At 41.1% G+C, this 15854-nt stretch overlaps 1 protein-coding gene across 1 annotated transcript in view; it reads right to left on the bottom strand.

Annotated features, from left to right (window-relative positions):
- The window catches only part of LOC311045111 (pituitary adenylate cyclase-activating polypeptide type I receptor-like), a gene marked incomplete at both ends in the record, with an annotated part of 31619 nt that extends 30217 nt beyond the window's left edge, over positions 1-1402 (bottom strand). The window contains one exon of the mRNA XM_084056921.1: positions 1355-1402. Coding sequence (XP_083913047.1) covers positions 1355-1402 — 48 coding nt within the window. The remainder of the gene's footprint in view (positions 1-1354) is intronic.
- Between the last annotated feature and the right edge of the window lie 14452 nt (positions 1403-15854).

Raw genomic sequence — 15854 nt, 5'->3', positions numbered from 1 at the left:
AAGTGGTCTTACCCTTTAAGTACATGCTATTTTTGAAAATATTTGAAAAATATCAAAAATCTTTTTTTTAAACATAAATCTTCTCTTCTGGGGGTCCCTGGCACAAAACATTTTCAGATGGGAAATACATATCAATTTGGGGGTCCTTAATTCTCACAAAAAAGTTTGAGAACTACTGGTCTACTGTACTGATAGGCCTAATTGGATGGTCAAATCAGCCTTAATAATTTGGGGGGATATAAAATTACATCAGTTTCTTTCTTTTCGTAGTTACTGCACTTTGGCTTTGCAGGTCAGTAGGCTATAATGTGCCTCCCCTCCTGGTCAGGGAAACGCTGGTGGCTGTCAGTTTTTCTGGCTGTTGAATGCCTCCCTTTAGATAATCTCAAACTCATTTAGCACTATAGTTTTTGTGATAAGGTCTTCATTTGTATCTATGGTAAACAGTGATTCAAACATATATCAGATGCAAGCAGAAATTAGGGGCAACTACCCGGGCCTCTAGATATTCTTGTTATTAATCTATTGCTCATGGCTTTGATTGATGCATGTTGAGCGCAATTAAGTAGTGTATGATTGGAGTCAGCAGGACCACATTGGAAACAAGCCCCTAAGGGCTTTTTGTGTTATCCTTTTAGCAATCATTTTAAAATCGTACCGCTGTAGGCTATTTGCAAACTGTTAATACAGTATTTAATCAATCAATCAATCAAAGCATAATGAGTGATTATACTCAACAACTCGAATGCGATGGCACATTGGCGGATTTGGCGCTTATGTTGGAGAAAGATCAAGGAATAGCCTATAGATTGCGAGAGAACAATTTAAGAATATTTGTTTGCAATGTATTTGATTGTTTTTTTTAATTACTTGCCTATTTGATGCATGCAAATGTAGGATATGATAGACCTACGTCCTAACTAAAAACATATATAATATGTTATATATCCATGTTTCTGGCAACTTTACACTTCATGCCATTACATCTTAGACAGGGAAACATAATGGAAAGTGTTAAAGCAGATATGTTAGTTACTCACCATTTCCCCAACAATTATGTAAAATATGAAGAGTATGAATTTCTGGTTTCTTCTTGATGGTCCCGCACAATACATATCCATTTTTTTCTTTTTCTTTTCTTTCCTTCTTTTCCTTTCTTTTTTAACAAGCTCCTCTTCAGATGATGAAATGCCAAATCTTGATTGCTGGATGCTTTGTGTAGCCTATAAACACCGGCTTCTTTTCCAGGACTGCTAAATCCAATTCGGTCAATTGAAGTGTTAGTGTACCGCTGGGCTGCCCAGAAATAGGTGAATTCCCTGCAAGCTGCAAACTTGCGCTATAACGAGCCGACCCGCCCCCCTCCTCCTCCTCCTCCTCTCTCACTGTCATCACTCTCCATGAGTGAGAGTGACAGGAGATGCAATGCAAGCCAGGAGGACAACGAACTATTCCAACTGTAACCTGTAGTGGTGGAAAAGGTACTCATGTTTTACTTAAGTAAAAGTATCAATACTGCATTACAGAAATACTCTGTTACAAGTAAAAGTCCAGAAAAAGCGTAGATACAGTACAATGCAAGTCAGGAGGACAACGAACTATTCCCACTGTAACCTGTAGGTCTGCGATGTGTTTGAGCTACGACTTAAATCTTAAGTCCAGCCAGTAGGCTAGTTCGGAGATATGAGTTATTAGGCCTATCCTTTCTTTGAATGAAGTCTAAACCAGGGGTCTTCAACAGGGGGTCCGGGACCCCTAGGGGGTCCACGGAGCTACTATAGGGGGTCCGCCAAATCCTTGTGTGATAGGATTTGTTTTTCTTTTCTTTTTTACATCAACCACTTGAATCCTATCATCCATATTCTGAGGGGAACATTAGCCGAAAAATAGTCGATCTACAAGCTTACAATGCCTCACACTATAACACACTATACTATAAGTATTGAAGGTTTAAGTGGCTATATGTCTGAACTGAACAAAGAAAACATTAATTTACACAACACTGATAGTCAATGAAGCTATCTATGAAATCTATGTAAAAATTTAATCTGCAACACAATTGTAAACAATGTCGTGGGGGTTTCTGCTTCAGCTCTCTCTCTCAGCTAAGGGGTCCTTGGCCTGAAAAACGTTGAGGACCCCTGGTCTAAACAGATGCACTGCAGCTAAGATGGAGCTGTCCATGGTACTAATGGAGCTGTAGACATGTACAGTAAGCTCAGTGGTGGGAAAAGTACTCAAATTCTTTACTTCAGTAAAAGTACCAATACTGCAATATAAAAATACTCTGTTACAAGTATTAGAATCTAAAATTGACTTGAGTAAAAGTACAAAAAGTACTTAAAGTACCAAAAGTAAAAGTACTAAAATGTTTGAAAATAGCAGATCTACAAGCTTGTTGTGAGCTTGTAGATCGGCTATTTTCAAATAGCCTATGTATCAAATAGGGCTAAAGTGGTTAATGTATGTTTCATAATATCATAATTTATATCTGAAAAGTAACTAGTAAATAAAGTTTTCAAATAATTGTAGTGGAGTAAAAGTACAATATTTGCTTCTGAGATGTAGTGGAGTGGAAGTAAAAATTGTACTTAGGACAGTACTTGAGTAAATGCACTTTCCACCACTGATATAGACATGTAGTTACAGTAGGCTAAGTTACGTCCAGTGTGGACCCCATTGAGTTGAACAGCTTGGGGTGTGCACTGCTCTCTCTTGGGGAGAATGCTTTCGGGCTACATGTGCCTAATTAAGAAGCCAATTAGAACTCTTCAAATGACTTTAAAGTTTAAAGGGCGTTGAAGTAGCAAAGAAAGGAGTGTGCTTCTTTGAAAAGTTGGAATGTCTTAAGATCCAAATGAATATAGCATCAAAGAATGAGGCATGCTTACAGTTTAAACCTGATGTTGTTAGTGATGTTGTTATAGTGATAATATCGAAATTCATGTCGGTCATTAAGTCTACTATTTTAATCACACATCTTACATCTCTACTTACTCTTACCTGTGTGTCTTGGTAACTGCTGTTGCTATGACACCTACATTTCCCGACGAGGAACAATGTCTGTTTGTCTGTCTGTCTGTGTCTGTCTGTCTGTCTGTCTGTCTGTCTGTCTGTCTGTCTGTCTGTCTATACTGTATGTCTATGTATTTACTACATCTCCGCACACCTGTCTTTAATATATAACTAGACTGGTGCTGATGCTGCCACTTATTTCGACAATGTGGCGCAAACGTTACGCGAAACTCGGCCAATCAGTTAAGCCGATGGGTCGGGTTGGCCAGACTTAATTATAGTGGATGTAAAGTGACACAGTGACGCTTAGCCAATCCTTATGGTTTGGGTTGGCCAAACCATAAGGATTGTGTGTGTGTCATGCATCATGCATAGAATCCCCCACACGTCCTTGTGTGTGTCCTTCTCAGACCCCTAAACATTCTGGGTTTTTTGATTCTCAGAAACTGTTGGTCCCATCAAATATCTATTTGGCAGGTAGCAGGTTACACCTTGGGGTCATATGAGACACGACGGCAGGTTTGAGACCATTTGGTTGGACGCTTTCCGTATTACGCCCATGACAGACTGACAGACAAACACACACACACACACACACACACACACACACACACACACACACACACACACACACACACACACACACACACACACACACACACACACACACACACACACACACACACACACACACACACACACACACACACACACACACACACACACACACACACACACACACACACACACACACATTTGGTGAAATTAATAGAAAGATATAGATATAGATATAGAAGATAGATTTACAACAAGAAAGAAATCTCCTCAGAGCACAGGTCTCCGCCAGGGCAGGTAGGTTATTGTGGGTCAGCAATGTTCGGTAGGCCTATTCAGTCATTATAGAGGTGAGTGGAATCGGTAGAAGTTGAAGGATTAATGTTGATGAAGTTATTACACAATACACAATATGTTGATTTGTGGGAGTGTAGAATATAGTTTTGTGTTTGAGTTACTGTTAATTGTATTGTTAGTAATGTGAAGTGGCATGTTATAGTGTTAAAGTCATGCAATTATTGGGTGGAGGTTCTTTAGTGGCGTAATGTGAACCGATTTGCGTGATGTTTGGACAAAATCTGTAGAGTAATATAAAAAATGTGTTTTGCAAGAATCAGCCTCCTGGACCTGGTGGTGCTATAACAGGCCTATGTGAAAAATGTGGGGCAGAGGTTCTACTCTGACATCCAGGGAGTTTGCGTGCACAGTTTCACACCGATCGGGCCAATGGTTAATTAATTGAGCCCCCAATTCAGAAATATTTCTGGGAGCATTAAGACAGGGGTGGACCTTCTCCTTCTCTACAGTCAGAAGTTTAATAGACATTTGCTTCCAATCTTTTGTTTTGATCTTGTTTAAGTAAAACTTCAGAATAAATAGAACAGCTATTTTCCACTTTTCCAGCTGCGAACCACGTGTGGACTCAATTTAGTTGGACAGCTAGGTGCTCCCATGTTGAATGCTGTTGGCCTACATAATTCTTAGTAAGAATTCTGCCAAAACTTTTCAAATGACTTTGAAGTAGCCTAGAAAGAAGAGTGTGCTTCACTGAAAATGAAGAATGTCTTACAATCCAAAATAACAGTAAAATAGCATCAAATTCCACAAGTAAGGCATTGCTTGATGATCAGCAACACCCAGGGACAAAAGGGATAATAAATAATATGGCAGGTGTATTTAATGAACTTCTTGACATTCTAGTCTTTGTGCAAAAATGTTTTTGCATGATGTTGATGAGTTGGCCATCTGTCAATCTTCTGTTAGGATACATTTGCTTGGGTTACCACAGCTGCAATGGATATCACAGGCTGCTTATCTTAAAAGATCTGATCTGCAACCAACAGTATTGCCTCTTTGCATGTTTGATGTATGCCATTAGAGGCTTTTTATATGTTGTCAATAATGATGTTGTAGCTCAGAGGTTAGAGAAGTGGGCTTGGAAACAGCTTGATCTCTGGGAAATTAGAGAGAAACTGAGTGATGCTATCCCCTCCCCTCAACAGCTGGCAAGTAGTATCCTGAGTGAGACGCCCTGGTGATCCAGAAGCCTACTTCATGATCAAAAGCTTGTGGTCGTAATGTCTAATGTGTGATGTACAGAAATGGGACAGGGTGAAGAGGTTGTCTTTGAGGGGTCCTTGAGTGAGGTGCTTAACCACTTCACCCATATTTTTAGCGGTGCCAGCCGCTCTACACTTGACTATGTCCGTCCGTATGTCCGTTTGAGCCTGGATGTCCGTTTGTCCGTTTGAGCCTGGATGTCCGTTTGTCCGTTTGAGCCTGGATGTCCGTTTGAGCACGGGCTTTAAACAGCTATAACTCCAGTTCGCAGCATGCCAGCAAGTCCAAATTTGGTATGTGGACTTAGACCACCAATAGGGACGAGCATTGACTGCTGAAGCCCCGCCCCGCCCTATTATAGCGCCACCAGGAGGCCACTGGCTTTAAACAGCTATAACTCCAGTTTGCAGCATGCCACCAAGTCCAAATTTGGTATGTGGACTTAGACCACCAATAGGGACGAGCATTAATTGCTGAAGCCCCGCCCCGCCCTATTATGGCGCCACCAGGAGGCCACTCACCAAAGGCACCGCTTCCTTCACACAGGGTGCGATTTTTTTTTGTATGATGAATAGTGAAAGGAGCCAATCTACAATCTCCTAACATGTCACAATGTGACGCGATATGAGCTTGTATACCTGCTATTTCTGTTGTTTTTGTCAAATTTTGCCTATAAAGACATGTCCAAAGTAAGGACATCAGATTGAAAGTGGTTGCGCGAGTGGAGCTGCTCAGAGGTCACGAGTAAATTCTTTGCCTAACATGTATAGCATAAACCCTCATTCAACAGCGTAGTACGGGTGTACTTTGAACACAGGTATGAATGTAACTGTGCCTGCGCTGTGCAAATGTGCAGCGAGGCAGTTCTGACAGAACAGAAGTTATGTAGGCTGCAGCATGTAACCCATCCTGGATAAAGAAAGATTCAAAATCAATGGTATATTCGGTATTCAGAATTGTACGCCTTCTCCATAGCATGTTAATTCTCCAAGATTATCATTGAGAGCCTTTCACAAACAAGAGCAGAGGGGGCACGGTGGCGCAGTCGGTAGCGCTGTCGCCTCACAGCTAGAAGGTCCTGGGTTCGATTCCCGCCAGGGACGCTGTGGGCGCTGGGGGCGTGTCTTCTCCTCCGCGTCATCAGCGCCCATACCCAGGGTGGGGTTGGCGAAAGGGCCTACTCTGTGTGGAGTTTGCATGTTCTCCCCGTGTCTCCTAGGGTAGTTAATACCCTCACAAAAACATGTAGTAATCCTGGTCGCTATACCGCCTCCCCCATGACAGCCGGGGCGCCTGATGGAGGGGAAGGGAACTGGTTGGAATAACGTGTTCCTTCCACGCGCTACGTCCAACCAGGGAAACTCCCCCCTGTCAGGTGACAAGAAGGTCAGTTGGCTCTCATGCACTGAAGGAAGCATGAGCTCGGCCCTGGCCTCCCTGGCTGTGGGGGACTGGTGTAGCGCTGGTGTAGGGCTGGTGTAGCGCCCAGGATCACTTAGGAAATTGGCACCGGGTGAAAAAAATGGGTTACAAAAATCGCGGGATAAAAATTATAAAAAAAAAAAAAAAAAAAAAAAAAAAAAAACAAGAGCAGCAAAGGTTCTTATGCCCTGCACTATTGACATCTTATGGGTAAACATAGCCTGTTTATTTTCTGACATGTTTATTTGGTCTAGCTACTGAAAGTTTGATCATCAGCTACTACTAATTGAGTATAATAATAATAATGGTCCAATAATTTGTATATTTGCACATACAATAAAACACGTCCTCTGCATTTAACAAATTATAAATATCAGGAGCAGTGGGCACTACCGGGGCAGAACCCAGGTAGCAGTTAGGGGTTAAGTGTCTTGCTCAGGGACACTTCGACACAGATCGGGGCTCAAACCGGGACCTTTTGTTTCCCAGGCGGCCTCTCAACCCATTCAGCTATAATAGCTGCCCTGTGTTTGTGTGTTGCTATTAAGCCTATCAATCAAAGTGACTGATATTGTGAAATATGGTATCAACATGCCCTGGTGGTTACAGAGACCATAGATATACGCATAAACGTGGATACCGCATTGGTAGCTGCTGTTCATTGGAACGATAAGTTTGTAGGGAGAGCCGTGCCTCCTAATGCATGCATGCCCCATGTGTATGTTTGTTGAAGACGGACAGGAACGACTAGGGCTCCATCACAACTCAGTGAATTCTCAACAGATTTTCATGTGGTTTGGTTTGTTACAAATGCCAGATAGTTTTGTTATGATATTAGGATACTTGGCTAAATACAAAATGTGGGTGTTTATACCAAAACACATTATCTTACATACAGTGGATAGTAAGTAACGGTTTTAAAACAGAAAACAAGTTTTAGTCTCAAGTACTTAGAGTCTAAGTACGGCTAAGTCTGAGTCTTAACTATTTAGTCTACACTGTTTGACCCGCACCCCAGTATCAGTACTGAAATATACTGAATAATTTCAGTAGATGTAGCTTGAGATACCATACGCTCTACTTTATTTTAGATGCTGCAGGCCCAATACGGGCAATCGCTGTTGATAAGTACAACTCATCTGCTTGAACATCATCATATACAGTATAGATAATGTGAGTACAGTATTATCTTTCTCTTTATCACAAGTCTGTTCCTGTCAGTCATGAGTCATGACTCATATCTTCTGGCCACGTGTATGTGCTATATACATTTCAGAACATGCTGTGTGACGATCCTGTTTTCATCTTGTTCTCTGAGCTCGTGCTTGCTTGCAGAAGGGTAAATCAACTGAAAGACCACCACCCCACTAGACTAGAGGATAGCTTGAATAGGATCACAACAGAAGGTCTACTTAATTCACAACAGTATGCCCATGTAAACATATGGCCTTTGGTATCATCTGCAACATCTCGACATGCTGTAATTTGTATATAGCCTATTCAGTTCACTATCAAATCAACTTCATATGATGAACCAAACTATAACTTTAACTTAGCATTCTTTAATTGATTGATTGAATACTTCATTAGACAGAAATGCAAACAGCACGAGTACAGTCATATACTTGGTCTAAAGGGATTTACACATACAAGTCCTAGTAGACTTTTTATTGAGGTCCTATGTATTCAATTCATTAACATAACATTCATTTTCACAGTATTCTACTGTTTGCTCCTAGCATGCCCATGCCATAGCACTTATGTTATGTGTACAGTATATTGCTTAAAGTTCATCTGCAGAAGCTGTTAAGGGAGGGGAGAGCAATCTTCTTATACTTTTGCCCACCAGCTTTAACCAGACAGATTGGACTCTAACCGCACACCGCACATGAACTTCAGTCTACCCTGCCCCTTGGACTATGACCTGTACATGTACAAGATCACCAGATTGACATGTATTTGGCTGTGGACCCCTATTTGAAAATAATTTCTAGCAGGGACCCCCATAAGAGAAGATTTCAAGATTTTTCATCATGTTTCAAAAATGCAGCAGGGGTGAGCTTGAAAGATTGTCTATTTTCAAATAAAGTAGGTCTTAAGTGTTTAAAACTGTTCCTCATTTTTCTGGGGACACTGAACCCCTTCAAGAACCCCTGGGGGTCCCCAGGCTTGATCCCAACTTTGAGGACCAGTGCTCTACAGTATGTCCATTCAAATGGTGTCAAACACAACAGTTGCATTCCTCAACTATGCTCCAGAAAATCTACTCCCAAACATTTAATTCAGCATGTTAAATGCTCCAATACTGGTAACAGCAAATATTTCAACCATGGTTTTACTTTTAATGGCTATGTGGCACTTAGACAAATTCATGCCTGAACTTCAGTTCATAGCCGTTGGTTCATTATGGCCTGATTTACTTGTCTTACATGCCTGTGCCTGTAAACAAAATGTACAGGCACAGGCATGTCCTTATTGGCAAGGGAATATTCTGTTCAATAACACCATGTTAATATCAGTTAAAGCAGGTTTCTCACCATGACCAGTTCAGTAAAAAACAACAACATTTGCCCTCATTTTACTGTTGCATTTTCCCTGCATCCAGGATGACTGAAAAAAGAAGGCATTGAACTTAAGAACAAAATGTAGATGGATTAAAGTTTGAATAAGAATACCAAACTCTTGTAACCCTTCACTCTTCAGCTGTGTTTATGCGAATTATAATTGCATGCGTGGTATTGAACAATAACAATTTCAGCTGTGCAAAAGATGTACTTTCTCTGCTTTACTTTACACTTCAGCTCACATACAGCAACTGTTAATTACTGTTGACCTAGGTCACTAGTAATTAACCTAGCCTACTTGTGATGTTGATAATGTAGCTATTTTTGGATTCTTTTTTGGGGAATCTAGCTGGGAGCCCATCAAATTAAATAAATCTGTTTTGAGATGTTAAATGGATTCGAAATATTTCGTTTTTTACTTAGTTTTAAAGTTAATTATGCAATAATTAGGCAGTACAAAGTTAGGATTCTTCATATTATTTAATCTGTTTTGTATACATACTGAGAGAATAGAGTATTGCATCTGAATGGAAAGCATATCAATGGAAAATATAGCTGCAAGCAGCAATGAGCGGTTTCGAGAATAATGGCAGACTGGCAGACTGTGACAGAGTGGCAGACTGGCAGACTGGCAGACTTTGACAGAGTGGCAGACTGGCAGACTGTGACAGAGTGGCAGACTGGCAGACTGTGACAGACTGTGGCAGACTGGCAGACTGGCAGACAGACAGACTGTGGCAGACTGGCAGACTGGCAGACAGACAGACAGTGACAGAGTGGCAGACTGGCAGACTGTGACAGACTGGCAGACTGGCAGACTGTGACAGAGTGGCAGACAGACAAACAGACAGACTGTGACAGAGTGGCAGAGTGGCAGACTGGCAGACAGACAGACAGTGACAGAGTGGCAGACTGGCAGACAGACAGACTGTGGCAGACTGGCAGACTGGCAGACAGACAGACAGTGACAGAGTGGCAGACTGGCAGACAGACAGACAGTGACAGAGTGGCAGACTGGCAGACAGACAGACAGTGACAGAGTGGCAGACTGGCAGACAGACAGACTGTGACAGAGTGACAGAGTGGCAGACTGGCAGACTGGCAGACAGACAGACAGACAGACAGACAGTGACAGAGTGGCAGACTGGCAGACAGACAGACAGTGACAGAGTGGCAGACTGGCAGACAGACAGACAGTGACAGAGAGAGAGAGAGAGAGAGAGAGAGAGAGAGAGAGAGAGGGAGAGGGAGAGGGAGAGGGAGAGAGAGAGAGAAGGGAGAGAGAGAGAGAGAGAGAGAGAGAGAGAGAGAGAGAGAGAGAGAGAGAGAGAGAGAGAGAGAGAGAGAGAGAGAGAGAGAGAGAGAGAGAGAGAGAGAGAGAGAGAGAGAGAGAGAGAGAGAGAGAGAGAGAGAGAGAGAGAGAGAGAGAGAGAGAGAGAGAGAGAAAAGAAAGAGAGAGAGAGAGAGAGAGAGAGAGGGAGAGAGAGAGAGGCAGTGAGAAAGAGAGGCAGTAAGAGAGAGAGCGAGAGAGAAGAAGTGAACATGCATTAATTAACAAAGTCATGATTTTTGTTCAGTAAATTATATTTGGACCGGTTAAATTGAGGTGTGAACCAGGGACCTATAGACTTGTGGGTAGACAGTGTAAAGGATAAGGATAATTCCAGGTCCGTTCATGAAAGTCCTTGCGGTCTTGTTTCCAATGAGGGCCTGTGAGCAATTAGGGGTTAAGAGTCTTGCTCAGGGACAAATTTCATTTCATCGACACATTTGCTGGCCTGGCCTGGAATCGTACCTGGGGCAACCAGGGCCTCTGGCTCCCTAGGTGGGCTCACTAACCACTCAGCTATGGCCACAGTACAGACTGAGCCATTGGATAGACAGAATTGGATTTCATATGTGGTAAGTTATCATACAGCATGGGTTGCTTATTATATACATACAAGCTCATAACGCGTCACATTGTAGATCGGCTGTATGTGGTTACTGTAGGTGTTGTATTAATAATTACATCTGCAAAGTAACAAGTAACTAAAGCTGTCATCTGCTGTAATTGCAGTAGAGTAGAGTAGTAAAGTAAAAGTACCTAAAAATTGTACTGTGCATGTGGCAGGTGTGATTGGTGATGAGTGAGAGGGGTGGATCCAATCCATGGGAATAGGGGGAATTCCAAATGATGATCACCTCAACGCATTGTTGGGGACAGGGATCGAACCAGCGACCTATGGATTCACAGGCTGCCTCTCTTCTCATTGAGCTAGAGATATGGCCTCCCTGATGGTGTCTGTTGACACTCTCACACTCTACTGGTGGAGCTATTGAATCGACAGCATCAGATAGTGAGAAAGGAGAATCCAACAACACAAAACAAAAGGGCAAATGAATTACGTCATACATTGAAAAGAACTACTTTCAAGTATGCATTTCTCGTTATCTTTAACAATTGCACATGCATTGATACAGTCATGTTGTGTGCAATGCAATTGAGTTGAGGTCTGCATGAGGTGAGATTTGAACCAGCGACCCTGTGGTATCAAGGCAGATGATTAAGCCATTGGGCCAACAGACCCGAACTGATGAAAAAGGAGTTCACACACATGACACACTTTCACGCAAATTGCTCAGAAATGCTGGATTTAAATGTTTTTCAAACTGCTCAAAATTGCAGACAATCTAAGGGCGGAGCTTACTGGTCAAAGTGATAGATATGTTCCTCATTGATACAGTCATGTTGTGTGCAATGCAATTATAATGAAGTCTACCTGAGGTGGGATTCGAACCAGCAACCCTGTGGTTTCAAGGCAGATGATTAAGCTATCAAGCTATTGAACCTACACACCTGAACTAGTGAAAAGGGAGTTCAAACACATGACACACTTTCACGCAAATTGCTCAGAAATCCTGGATTTAAATGTTTTTCAAACTGCTCAAAATTGCAGACAATCTAAGGGCAGAGCTTACTGGTCAAAGTGATACATGTGTTCCTCATGAGTCAAGGCACATGTGTAAGCAGGTTTAACGGCTGTCGGCCAAACGAGGCATGACTTTTGCCTGTTTAAAGTTTGCATTTTCAAAAAATTGCTATAGCGCCCCCCTTTGACCAATTGGAGTAAGATTGGTTTCAGTGATACTTGGAATGACCTTCTACAATATTGCAAAGTGTCAAACAAATGCGAGTCTGCATGTATGTTTTAGGGGCAGATGAATAATTGTCATAAAACTGCAATTTTCATTGGCTTATAAAAAGCTTAACGTTTTCACTTATGGAAAATCTGCTTGCTCACGTCTGTCGGCATTGGTCATTCATTGATACAGTCATGTTGTGTGCAATGCAATTGAGTTGAGGTCTGCATGAGGTGAGATTTGAACCAGCGACCCTCTGGTATCAAGGCAGATGATTAAGCCATTGGGCCAACAGACCCGAACTGATGAAAAGGGAGTTCACACACATGACACACTTTCACGCAAATTGCTCAGAAATAGTGGATTTAAATGTTTTTCAAACTGCTCAAAATTGCAGACAATCTAAGGGCGGAGTTTACTGGTTAACAATTGCACATGTATTCATTGATACAGTCATGTTGTGTGCAATGCAATTATAATGAATTCTACATGACGTGGGATTCGAACCAGGAACCCTGTGGTTTCAAGGCAGATGATTAAGCCATTGGGCCAACAGACCTGTACTAGTGAAAAGGGAGTTTACACACATGACACACTTTCACGCAAATTGCTCAGAAATCCTTGGTTTAAATGTTTTTCAAACTGCTCAATATATTTCGGAATGGAAACTAGTGGAAAATAGTCGATCTACAAGCTCACAACGCGTTGCTATCTAAAAAGGTGTGAGATTGTAGATCGTCTATTTTCACAAGAAAGTATGTCATACATAAAAAACAACTACTCTCGAAAGCATTTCGTGTTATTGTCTAAACATTGCACATGTCTGAATTAACAGGGTCATGTTTTGTACAATGCAATTTAAATGTGAACTGTAATAAGTGGGATTCGAACCAGGGACCTTTGGCACATGAGACTCACACATACTGGTGGAGCTATCCAATACACAGCCTTAGACAGTGAAAAGGGAGAATCCAACAAAACAAAACAAAAGCGCGAATGAAGTACGTCATACATTGAAAATAACTACTTTCAAGTATTCATTTCTCGTCATCTTTAACAATTGCACATGTATTCATTGATATAGTCATGTTGTGTGCAATGCAATTATAATTAAGACTACCTGATGTGGGATTCGAACCGGCTACCCTATGGTTTCAAGGCAGATGATTAAGCGATCAAGCTATTGAACCAACACACCTGAACCTGTGAAAAAGGGCCTCAAACATGTATTTGACACAGTTTCATGCAAATTGCTCAGAAATCCTGGATTTAAATGTTTTTCAAACTGCTCAAAATTGCAGACAATCTAAGGGCAGAGCTTACTGGTCAAAGTGATACATGTGTTCCTCATGAGTCAAGGCACATGTGTAAGCAGGTTTAACGGCTGTCGGCCAAACGAGGCATGACTTTTGCCTGTTTAAAGTTTGCATTTTCAAAAAATTGCTATAGCGCCCCCCTTTGACCAATTGGAGTAAGATTGGTTTCAGTGATACTTGGAAGGACCCTCTACAATATTGCAAAGTGTCAAACAAATGTGAGTCTGCATGTATGTGTTAGGGGCAGATGAATAATTAAAAAAAAGCTGCAATTTTCATTGGCTTATAAAAGCTTAACGTTTTCACTTATGGAAAATCCGCTAAGTTACGTTTGTCGGCATTGGTCCAAAGTTCATGTGTATACAGTTTCGTACAGATTGCTCATAAATCCCAGGAGAAGTGATTTTTTTACTGCTTTTTACTGCTTTTCATAGAATTCGAAATGGTGGGAGATCTAAAGGTCAGAGGTCAAAAGTCAAACAGCGAAAGTTGTTAGGCATGAGGAGACGCATGTGTGTATCGAAGTTTCATGGCTGTAGGTCGAACAGGGCATGAGCTGTACCTGTTCAAAGTTGGCATGTTCAATTGAGTGCTACAGCGCCACCCTTTGGCCAATGGTTGTGAGTTTCGGGTTTTCGCCGTTTGGCATAGCCCTCTACCATATTGCCGAATTTCATAAGAAGTGACCAGGCGGTTAGGCCAGAACTGGCAAAAACGGCGGAAGAATAATAATAATAATAATAATGAAAGTGTAGAGATGTAATAGGGTTCGAAGCCTGATAGGCTCTCGAAACCTAATAATAATGAAAGTGTAGAGATGTAATAGGGTTCGAAGCCTTACAGGCTCTCGAAACCTAATGATAGATGAATTGATTGATTATGCGCAGTGGTGTAAAGTAACTTAATACATTATTATACTTAAGTACTGTACTTAAGTAAATATGTGAGTACTTTTTCCACCTCTGATTCTGCATAATTTATTATCCTATCTGGACCTTTACAGTCTACGATCTGGGCCAGGACAGGTCAATGAGGATACGTTACACTGCCCTCTACGGGCCAATGGCGCAAGATCATTTAATTCAAACCTCAGTGATCAAATCAAAACAGTAGGCTACTTCAACAACTGCTGCAGACAGTTATACAAAAATGCAATAATTCACTGTAATAACATCATGTTAGGGCGTGATAAGGACGACTGATTAAAGGGATATTTCACTTTCAAATAAAGTATACATAAAAAAATGGAATACAATATAAATGAAAAAAGTAATGGAAAAATCACGCATTAGAAGGACATTCTAATGAGTGAGGGCGCCGTGATTTTTCCATTACTTTTTTGTTTTTTCATTTATATTTTATTAATTTTTTAATGTTTAATGTTTATTTTATGTGAAAGTGAAATATCCCAAGCACACAAGTATGAGTAATTGTGTTTGTGGGAGTCATCACGCAAGTACGGAGCCCCAAAAGGGCCATGGTGCAGATTTTTTTTTTATGTCGTTCTAACGTCAAGCATACTTTATGAATACAAATTCATATTATCCACAAGAACAATAACAGTGAAAACAACAATTCACGTCAAATTGGATCTTCTTTGGAAAGCCAGCCACAAAAACTCTTCTCAGCAGTTTTGCAGCCATACAGACAGATGCTTCACAGTTCTGCTGTGGAAATATGGGAAATGTAGTTTTCTGTCAAAACTGGCCCATACCATTTTTTAAAAGTACGCTGGGAATCGGCAGCAAAGATATGTTGCCCTTTTTACATGTTTCACCAATTCATACCTATTAATGTCTGTATGTACTTTTTTCGTGTTTATTCAATCATTTTACAGTTTATAAATACTATTATTATAGCTATAAATCCAGGAAAACTAGCCGCCCCCCCCCCTCTCTTTTTTAGGGAGATAATGCTGACGGCCCGTCTGTGTGCTGGTCAGTGTTGCCATGTTCGCTTATTATAAGCGACGTTGAGCTTGTTCTAAAGTGTATAGTTGCTTTATTTGGACTTGTTTAGTTGTTTCCTAAATGTTGTTTAAACCAGTGGTTCTCAAACATGTTCATGTCAAGGACCCCTAAATGAATATGTATTTGTCTGTGGACCCCCATCTGAAATTGTTTTCTGGGAAGGGAACCTTGTACCAGATTTGTGTTGTTAAAATGTTTCAAAAATATTCCACATTTTTCACATGTTCTTAAATATTTTTTTGAAAATCGGCTATTTTCATATAGTCAATGTAGGTACCGTACACTCTTGTACGTAAAGGGCGAAGGGCTCGCTTCTTTTGGGCTTGCTT

The sequence above is a fragment of the Gymnoscopelus microlampas genome, assembly GCF_963454915.1.
Source record: "Gymnoscopelus microlampas genome assembly, chromosome: 5".
Lineage (NCBI taxonomy): Eukaryota > Metazoa > Chordata > Actinopteri > Myctophiformes > Myctophidae > Gymnoscopelus > Gymnoscopelus microlampas.
Note: the sequence above shows the minus strand (reverse complement) of the source record. Positions and strands in the feature narration are given on the sequence as shown.